At 44.2% G+C, this 10,638-nt stretch overlaps 1 protein-coding gene across 1 annotated transcript; it reads left to right on the forward strand.

Moving 5' to 3' along the window:
• Positions 1–1,184: 1,184 nt before the first annotated feature.
• On the forward strand, positions 1,185–1,616 carry LOC127310192 (uncharacterized). The gene has a single exon (XM_051340884.1). The coding sequence runs from the start codon at positions 1,185–1,187 to the stop codon at positions 1,614–1,616; it is 432 nt and encodes a 143-aa protein (XP_051196844.1).
• Positions 1,617–10,638: the final 9,022 nt, after the last annotated feature.

A 10,638-nucleotide genomic window follows, 5' to 3' on the forward strand; every position in this document is an offset into this window, starting at 1 on the left:
CGGAGGGACTCCACCAAGCTTGGCCGGCCAGCCCTAGGGGGTGGAGTCCCAGGTGGACTCCACCTAAGGTGGCCGGCCACACCCCCTCATGGAAAGGTGGGAATCCCACCTCAAGTGGGAATCCCACCTTGGGTAGGTTTCCCTACACATGGAAGGTTTTGGGTTTGGGTCTTATTCGAAGACTTGTAGTCCAACACTTGGGGGTTCCACCTATATAATGAGGGACAAGGGGAGGGGGCCGACCACCTCAAGCCATAGCCTTGGCCGCACCCCATAGTGGCCGGCCACCCCCTCTCCCAAACCCTACCCGCCCCTCCTCCTCTACCTGTCCCGCAAACGCTTAGCGAAGCTCCGCCGGAGATCTCCATCAACACCGCCACCACGCCGTCGTGTTGCCGGGATTCAAGGAGGATCTACTACTTCCGCTGCCCGCTAGAACGGGGAGAAGGACGTCGTCTTCATCAACACCGAACGTGTGACCGAGTACAGAGGTGCTGCCCGATTGTGGCACCGTCAAGATCTTCTACGCGCTTTTGAAAACGGCAAGTGATCATCTTCTGCAACAACGAGATCTAATCTCGTAGGCTTTGGAAATCTTCAAGGGTTAGTCTCGTTCATCCCCTCGTTGCTACCGTCTTCTAGATTGCATCTTGGCTTGGATTGCGTTCTCGCGGTAGGAATTTTTTTGTTTTCTATGCTACGAATCCCTACACTACATTCATATATCGACTCCAAGGATGATAAGAAGAAGTCGAGTCATCTGCTCAGAGATTGTCGACAGTTCATCGAGATGCAGAAATTCATTCAGGGGACGCAGCAGTCAAATCCACCACCACCACCACCACCTCAGCACCAAGTTCAGCAAGTACGGTCTCATAACCCCAATGAGTCTTTTCCTCCACCAAGAGGATAGATCAGTATGATTCACAGAACTGGTGTTTCAAGAAGAGAGATGACGAAACTTACATACGAAATCAACCTCGCAGAAAGCACGATGGCAAATATCCCAGAATATGTCGATTGGTCATCACAGAGCATCCAGAGCAGATCACCCGATGACCATCCCAAAGCCAGGTCATGCTGCCTTAGTAGTCGAGGCTCAAATAGGAGGATTTAGTATGAGCAAAGTGTTTATGGATGGTGGAAGCGGATTGAACTTGCTGTTCGCTAACACAACCAAGAACATGGGGATTACCATGAAGATGCTAGAAGACTCTGATACATGTTTTCACGGCATCCTTCCTACTTTACCGGCATATTCTCTCGGCAAGGCCTCTCTGAATGTTGTCTTTGGTAAACCCGATAATTTCAGGAAAGAAAGGATCGAGTTTGAAGTAGTCAATTGGGAATCGCAGTACCATGCTATACTTGGTAGACCAGCATACGCCAAGTTTATGTCTGTGCCACATTATGCGTATCTCCAGCTCAAGATGCCAGGCAACAATGGAACAAACATCACAGTACATGGAAGTTTCTCTCGTTCAGATAATTGTGATCGCGAGTTTCAAAGGATTGCTGCAAAATTTGTAATGAAACAGGAAGTTATCGACTACCCGTCCAAGCAATTGACCTCTCATGAAGATGACAAGGTCAAGAAGTCGAAAAAAACCAAATGACACTACATTAGGGGAAGACGACAAGGTCAAGAAGTCGAAAAAAACCAAATGACACTACATTAGGGGTATCAGTGGTTGGACCCTCAAAGATGGATGACAAAGCCTCAACCGAAGATATTAATGCTTTGGCGCTTACTGCCAGCACTTCTGATGAAACCATCGGCATCTCTAAAGTCACCGGCCCTTTAGACAAGACTCAAGATAAGAAGAATACTCCTCTTGTTTAAAAGCAAGACTAGCAGCGCTATGCGCCTTTACTTTTTTCGTCTTAGCAGTTTTTTCAATTTTTTAATAAGGCTTTCTAGCCCCATAATCTTTAGTTTATCTTACTAATAAAGATTCAAGTTTCATTTCTTTCGGATACCTGAACAAGTTCATCAAGACTACACCCTCTATTACCATCTAAAAAGCCTCTGAAACACGAGTGCTGCAATAGAAGGCAAAACAAGCAGAACTTTTAACATACACATATCCTTTTGCTCAGAGCCTCAAGATTACGAGAGTGCTACGAATAGCAAGGATACACAATTATATACTTACAAACAAGGCCCATGCCGGTACTTTGAACTACAGAAGTACCAACGAGCGATGGAGTCGATGGCAGGCACAGTCCCTTCGATTTAACTCAAGGACTGCCGCACAAACATACATCATCGGTTGAAGTGAAGTTGCACATTACTACGGGTTCAGTGAACCTGCAACAAAGAGCTGATCACTGAAAGATTCGCCTCTGATAAACTTACAAACAACGGCATCAACGATGCTCAAGGAGCATTGAATTGCCCCTCGAAACAAACATCAATGTGTCAACGGCACCTGAAGAAAAGTCGTGTTTTGCTAAGCATAATCAAATACGATATTTACAGCATACACATACTACACCCGAATGATCGGGTGCAGAAATAATATCGACAGCATAAGTATGATTACAAAACTTCAAATGTTTTCAGGAACGTTCTGCTGGATTCTCTACTTCAGCATCCACCTTTGAAGCATCTTCCAACCTTTCAATTGCAATAACAGCAGGAATTTTTGCCTTAGCAAAAATAAGTCCTACATTTCCATCGGCATTTGCAATGGCCATCAAATTTGCAGTAGGATGCCATGAAAGCACAAGGGCAAAAGCAATTTCGGCTCCAGCAATAAGTTGGGCACGAACGTGACTCTGGATTTTCTTGACATTGCTGAACTTGGACATTAATGTCAATAATGTTGGTGGAACTTCATTCAAAGGGAACATAGTCTTCCAGATCATCCTCAGTCCATTATAGCATTTTTCAAAAAAACGGTGTACTTGATGCACCCGATCTTGAAATTTAGCAACTGTGGCAGCTTGCTTTCGACTGATTCTTCCAGAAGACTTCATCAAAACGAGCCAAGTTGATCAAAGCATCCACGTGTTCATGCACACGGTTGTTTTCTTCAGATAAATTCAGGGCTATGACTGTCGAGGAAGATTGTTGATACAACATAAGGTTTTGTTAATGGCATTAAAGAAACAAAAAAAGGAGGGGAGAGCGAAGGAAGGAATTGCAAGAACTCACAGTTCAAACTTTATGTTGCTTTCTGTAATTCAGTCATTGCATAGCGCTCTGCTTCAATGGCCAGTTCACTCTTCCTCTTTATAATGGTAGCCATACCATGGAGGACTCGCATATCTTGTTCCAATTGATGGATGCGCGTCCGCATCTACCGAAGCTGATCATTTTCAACATCACCATCCAAAGAACTTCCAGCGAAAGAAGGTACATGAGTCACCTGCAAAAATGCATCATTTATTATACAGAGAATTATACGTCGCTCCAAGATTGATTTTACTCCCATCGGGAACATACATTCAAAAACTTCAAGAACGTTGTGATCAAGATAAAGAAGTACTAACAACATTGCCAGTACATGATTCAATACAATAAGTAACCTTTTAAAGGTATTGTCTGAAAGCGAACGAAGAAGATTACAATTCAACGGACAAGAGAATTTAAGGAGCCTGAGTCTGGGTCGATAAGCTAGGACCAGCATGAGACTTGTTTGCCGAAACAAGTGCAAGGAGTTGCAGTGCACATTTGCGAGCTGATAATTTATGAATTCTCAAATCAACAAATTGCCCATCCTTTTCCTTCCGCAATTATTTTGTCACTTGTTCAATATCAGCTTTGAAGCCATATCCCATCATAAGTTGGAAAGCGAGAAGAGCACCATAGGTATGTGAGGTGCGTTTGAGTACCTCGATGTTGTCCTTGGTGTCGACTGCGAAGGCATCCATTAGCTGTTCCAGGGTCTTCTCTTGGCTAGCCTTAGGGAAGTTCATGGCATGCATCCTTGACAAGACTTCCTTGTTCTTCCGAAGAAGAGCTTCAACAACCTTGCTGGACTCGATAGTCATTGATAGGACATTAGCAGGAGAATTGTCTGGAAGCTTATCCAAGGAATCAGAAGGAATATCAGCTGATTCTACATAAAAAATAAATGGAAATATATAAGGTAACAACAAAACTAAGAAGGGAAAATTTAAGAGACAAGTCGATGAGGATTAGTGAGCAGAGCCAAAGTGGATTGATGAAGAAGGTTGTTCTTCTCAGCTTCGGATGCGGCCATCAAAGCTTCCTCATCCTTTAGTTTACTCTTCAGCTGCTTAAGCTCTTCCATGAGAGAATCTGCGTTCTGGCGAGCTTCGGCATCTATCCTTACTGCATTATCAAGCTTTGAAGACGTAGACTCAACTTCTTTTTCGAGTAGAATCTTGTCGGCCTCAAGCGAGGTGAATTGAGAAGCAAAAGCTTCCAAAGTTGTGATAATCGTTTGGAGATCCTATAAAAGAAAAAGGAAAGAAAAGCATCTATCAAACAACAATAGTGTCCTTGTCAAAAGATTACGATTAGCTATGGTCAATCGGGCATAAGACTCGGGGGCTGCTAGAAGACAAGACTTCATCGAGAAAAACGAAGAAAACTTACAGGTCTTCCTGAAGGAGGGGGAGAAGCTGCAGCGACGGCTATCGAGGGAATCTCCTTCCCTTTAGAAAGGGAAGAAGCTGTTGAAAGTTGGGCTACCGGGGTTGTCGCTGGAGCCAAAGCTTCCGAGGCTGCTGGCGCTGGCTTGTTGGAGGTCGCTTTAGCCTTCTTCAATGGAGGCTCAACGAAGCCCTCATCGATGAAAGCATATAGATCAATCAAAACAAATGCTAGAGTGCGAAGAAATTCTTGGAGCAGTGAAAGAAACTTACAAGTCAAATAAATCATCCTCGTATGCGAAGCCGCCAGACAGTCTTTTTGAAGGTTGCAAGCTGGCCTTCTCCGGAGCTGCATCAGAAAAGACGGTATGATCAGCATCATCGTCGTGATTTGACTCCGCCGTATCACTCATGTCATCAGCAAAAGATCTAGGGTATGTAGAAAGAGCTTCAGGGTTTGGAAGTTCATTGTCTTCATCCTCCAAGTCTGCTCCTTCCCCAGCACGGGGCTCTACAGGGATGGAGGAATCTCTGTCTTCGAAATTGTCACTCGATATATTCAGGAGATGTTCAGGAGCTGATAAGACCTGTCGAAGAAAATGAAGGTTTTGGTAAAGAAGAAAAGGGAAAAAGGGATGCATCTCAAATTCAGCAATTAATATAAGAAAAGTTACCTCGCTCGGTGGATGTTCGGAATCGAAGGGCGTTTGGGGAGATAGAAGAGTGGCAGAAATGAGTCAGGCGTCTAACTTCATCTAGTAATTCTTTCTCTGACAATTCAGCGACATTCACTCTGGTTTCGTCCATAGGGTCTGAATATAACCACATTGGGCGAGCTCTAGACATGACTGGTTGGACTCGACGTTTCAAGAAAACGGCTACTATTTCAGTACCCATCATAGTTTTGCCATCATAATCTTTGATTCAAATAAATCTATCGAATGACTTGTCGACTATTGGCTTTGACAAGATATTCTTCCAAGATCTTTTGGGCATTGCTTCGGACACATCGATAAATCTCGGTAGACGTATTTCGGCTAATGATGAATCTTTGTTGTAGAACTACTTCATCCTCCATCCTTGAACAAATTCTCTCATTGGGAAGTTGAAGTAGTTCACTTCCTTGCGGACAACGAACCCAACTCCACCAATGACAAAGGAACCACTACTATTGTTATAGCGTTTCACGAAGAAGATTTTCTTCCATAAACCAAAGTGAGGCTCAATGCCCCGGAAGGCCTCACATAGAGTGATGAAAATGGCAAGATGAAGGATTGAATTATGAGTCAGTTGACAAAGTTGAATCTCGTATACATGAAGGAGACGCAGGAGGAACTAATGGGCAGGGAGAGAAAGCCCATGAAACAAGAAGGATATGAACATCACAGTAAAACCGGCAGGAGGGTTAGGGCGTGAACCCAAACCTGGAAGGATGACATTCCCGTCATCGGTTGAAATCAGACCGAGGCTGCGAGCTTTTTTCTCGTCGCACCTGGTTGTTGTAGAAGAAGGCCAATCGCCAGGCATGGGTCCCGCGGTCGAAGCCGCCGGAGCGGGCAGCGCAGACGGTGTAGGGGCTGAAGCGGAAACTTCATATGCGCCCGTTCTCGACGCTCCCGATGCGGCCTTGGCAGCAGCACCGCTGGTCGCGACGTCAGCGGCAGGCGCGAGGTTCCTCTTCTTCACCATCGTCGTAAAAGATTAATTAGGAAAGAGTCTAAGATTAACGACGGCGGAGCAGCATCTTTGAGGAAGAAGGGTGAACGAGGAAGAAAGGCTATGAGAAAGGGAGAATGGAAAAGATGAATCTCGTCCCCCACGGTTATAAAGCAAAGGTTGAACAAAGGGGATCAGGAATTAGGTCACCACGTGTCATTATATTTATCTTACCAAGGAACATTTCCTCCACTACGCGCGAAAATCGAGGAAGCGTTTGGTCAAATCGCAAGGATTGGTCACTTCATAAACTAACTGTGCAGAAGTAGGGTGGGCCTGACAAAGTCACATCTTACCAATCAAACCACCATAGCAGTGATGTCATTGATGATGTCATAAGGAATAACAAGTATCCGAACAAAACATTTGAAGGAAGCATCCGAAGGAGACTGCAACATTCGAGTGGTGCAACTTGAGTCTACGCGCGGTTGCAAGCACCCGTGCCTAGACCCGGGGGGCTACCCCCAACGGGAGCGCTTGTCGCGCACCCGACAAAATGATGGACCCGAAGGAATTACAAAGAACTAAGATCATGCTCGGGGACTTGATCCTGAGTAGAGTAGCGTTGTTTTGCTATTCAGCAGTTAATCAGCATCGATTGAAGATGGGCACGTTACTGGGCATCCCTTGCGTACTATCAACAAGCATGGTTTAACTCGAAGATATTGAAGACCCGATATATGAAAGTTATCGGATGACCATGACGATTCAGAAAAAATATCGACATATGTGAAACATTCGAGTAGTACAACTTGAGTCTACGCGTGGTTGCAAGCACCCGTGCCTAGACTCGGGGGCTAATCCCATCGAGAGCGCTCGTCGTGCACCCGATAAAAATGAAGTTTTCAAGATCAGTAGACGTTCGGCAGAAGATAACTTTTAGTCCCTACCCGAAGCTATGCTTTGGCCAGTCACTCGGGGGCTACTGATGTGGGCATTATCCTTCGGGTAACTAATATTGTGATACCTCCTATGGCCCAGCCAGGGGCCCATGAAGATCATCTGCTAACCAAGGTGGGCTGCTATGTCGGTTCCCATAAAGGATTCTTGAAGAACAAGGCAATGGGACGAAGGAACAAGGAAAGTTTAGTCATAGCACTCTTTGTAACCTAGTCGTATTCGATCAGACCTCTCAAGACCTGGCTCACAATATAAGGGCTAGGAGAGGGGCTGCCGAGGGACACAATCAATCTAGCCATAGACACCGCAAGTCGAGAGTTAGGTCATACACAAATCTAGCTTCTCGTCGATTTCTTAGTCAAAGCCTTCGGCTACCTCATTGTAACCCGATATTCACAATAATAAAGATCATACAAGCAGGAAGTAAGGGTTTTACCTCATCGAGGGCCCCGAACCTGGGTAAATCTCTCTCCTCGTTTATTTGGTATCAGATGTCTCGTGTTAGCCTACAGGATTCCATCAACCCTAAGCCCCTCAAGGTGGGCATTGCCGAAGAACACCCTCAACAATTGGCGCTGTCTGTGGGAAACTTGTCGGCACATGACTCGGCATCGGCTCCTTCGGCCATGCTATCAGCAGCTTCATCATCATCGCTGGTGGTATCGTCGGCCCCTTCGTCACCAAGTTCGGGGAACTCGATTCGATTTGGGTCCTTCGAATTCACGCCGCATGACAACTCGTCTCGCCCGACCTTTTCGGATCTGCAAGGAGGACTGGGCATGACGTTTGGAAGCGTCCACTACAACGGGAGATGTGGGAGACATGGCTCTGCCCCCTCCACGGGTAGGGCAACCGCCCCACCGTAGAATAAATAAGCCTCGATACCCACAAGGGCGAGGCCAAGCAAGCCCAGGCGGACGAAAGTTCAGTCAAGAACAAAAACACACTCTCGCACTCGAACATAACGAGGTAGAGAGACATTTTCCACTTTCCACCTTTCATAGCTTGATCTCTAGCCCGGGAGGAGAGACAAGCACCGGCCAACTTCCAACCGGAAGTCGACACCCAGCAAACAAGACATATCAATACAAATACAACCACCATGAAGTAAGGTTGTTATCGGCGATCTATTCCCGGAGCCTGAACCTATTTACTCGTTGATGGGTGAGGTTGTTACCCCATCAAATCATGGTCACAAGCCCCCCATCTACATACGGATTTTCAACCAGAAATCGAAACCCTGACACATGCAAAATTGATTAGATTTCTACCTCTAGAAAGGTTTTTATTAATTCAAAAGTTGCTTGCAACCATAGAGAAAGACGCATCACATGTAATATGATTTATTAGCCCGGAAAACGAGACCACTCTCACATAATTAATTTTATTATTTATTTGATGGCTATGTTTTCTTGGCACCAGAATGTGAGTCTGCGGTCCTATATATAAGAACGGAGGGAGTACAAATCTAAACTAAATTCGCAAAGTATCATACTCATTCCATTTAAATGAGTAAGGCGTATAAATTTAGTTCAAACTCAACATCCTCTAAACCAATGTCATAGAAAAAAAAATATGTAAGACAAATATTTCATGTTGTAGATATATTTTCTTATTTATACTTGATCAAACTTAGTAAAATTTAACTTTTAACAAAATTTGTATTCTTATTTATCGGAACGGAGATAATAGCAGTAACATAATACTAGCTAGTTGCTAATCAACGCATATGAAGGAGGACAACCGTTGCATAATGGAGGTGATCATATCCTCCAACGCCATGAATGATTCCGATAAAACAAATAAATAAAATCCCACGAGGTGGTTGCCACTGGTTATAACGAATAAACCGGAATTAAGAATGGGTCAAGACCCATGACCATCTCCGATCTACTCCTCTCTCAAATGCACATATGCATCCATGGTTGGCTCATGCGTCATAACCACATTTTCAGCTCTCGCTAATGCTGATCATACACACCTTACTCCTACCACCACGCTTTACCTGTCATGCACGCGAGGATCGGAGCGACCAAACGTATTATTTCGATCATTCATTCTTCTGCCAGCCAGCAGAATGTCTTCGGCTTGCTGTGTCCTGCGACTTTGTAGTACTCGCGCCGTTATATAATCGGGAGCTGAATAATTTGACCCATGTACCATGTGACCCCAGCAACGAGACCCACATATTTATCTTGGCAAAGGGGAGCGTATATAATCATGTCTTGTGCTTCATAATTGAACACTGCTGTCGCAACGAACCCTGTATGTATTTGACGCCAAATGCATACAGTCTAGAGAACAAGATACTAAGAGAAACCGATTGTTCTGAATCCTGCACCAAGGAACCTGCATATGCGCACTTAATTCCTCCTTTTTCATTTTGTGAACCATTGCAGAGCAACTACCGATAGGGACATCCATCCATAAGATCTCATCATTCATACAATTCACAATTCGAATTCTTGGTAGTTGAGGAAACCCCACTGCATCCATTTGGCCTAGGCCTGACTGCTTGTACATGTCATTGGATCACATTCAGAGGCCGGAATGTACCCATGTGACTATCTGAGTGTCAAGCTAACAAAAGGCCGACACGCCTACAGAGAACACAAGCTGCAAGAAAATTTACTGCAAGATTAACATTTTTTCGCAATTTAAACAAATATGCGACACTTATTTTCGAATGGAGCGTGTATGTGAAATAGTACCTACTACTACTAAACTCCTTTATTTAGGTATTTACTAACTCGAAACAGATGCCATATCCGTACTCCATTGGTTAGTGATTACAAGGCCGACGCGGATCCTAGATTGCAAATTTGACCAATATAACATGATTTGTATCACACAAAAATTATATCACTAAAAAGTAGAACATATGAATTTTAATGATATATATTTTGTAATATATATCGTGTATTACGTTGATCAAATATATAACTTACGTATACGCGCAGGTCTTATAATTCCTAACTGAGGCCAGTTTTGCTCTGATACCATGTTAGGGCAATATGCTTGTTGTATTACCAGGGGCCAAGACCACAATATATAGTACATATACAGGTGCACATATGCAGAAAGCCCCTTAACATATGGGGAAACTACAATATGCAGATATATACATCTAACAGAAGTTACTAGTAGTACTAAGTACCAAAGCATTGTTATTTTGGGTAACCCATATTTGATCGAGTTTCGTCCATATTATCTCGCGTGTGTCTGTCTGGGAATCAATTCCAAGATACCTCAGCTTTACTTGCCACCGGTATTCCAATCTTTGTTTACTTAGCCTTCAACAGCCAAAGCACCAGCCACGAATCATAATGCACAAGCCGCGTCAACCAAATAATTCCATCGTGCATGATATGCACAATACGTACGGTGTACTGTGTGTATTTTTCTCTCTCGATCTCCCGTTGTTTATTGTTGGAGAAAGAAGCATTGTATCGTGCG

The sequence above is a fragment of the Lolium perenne genome, chromosome 6, assembly GCF_019359855.2.
Source record: "Lolium perenne isolate Kyuss_39 chromosome 6, Kyuss_2.0, whole genome shotgun sequence".
NCBI lineage: Eukaryota > Viridiplantae > Streptophyta > Magnoliopsida > Poales > Poaceae > Lolium > Lolium perenne.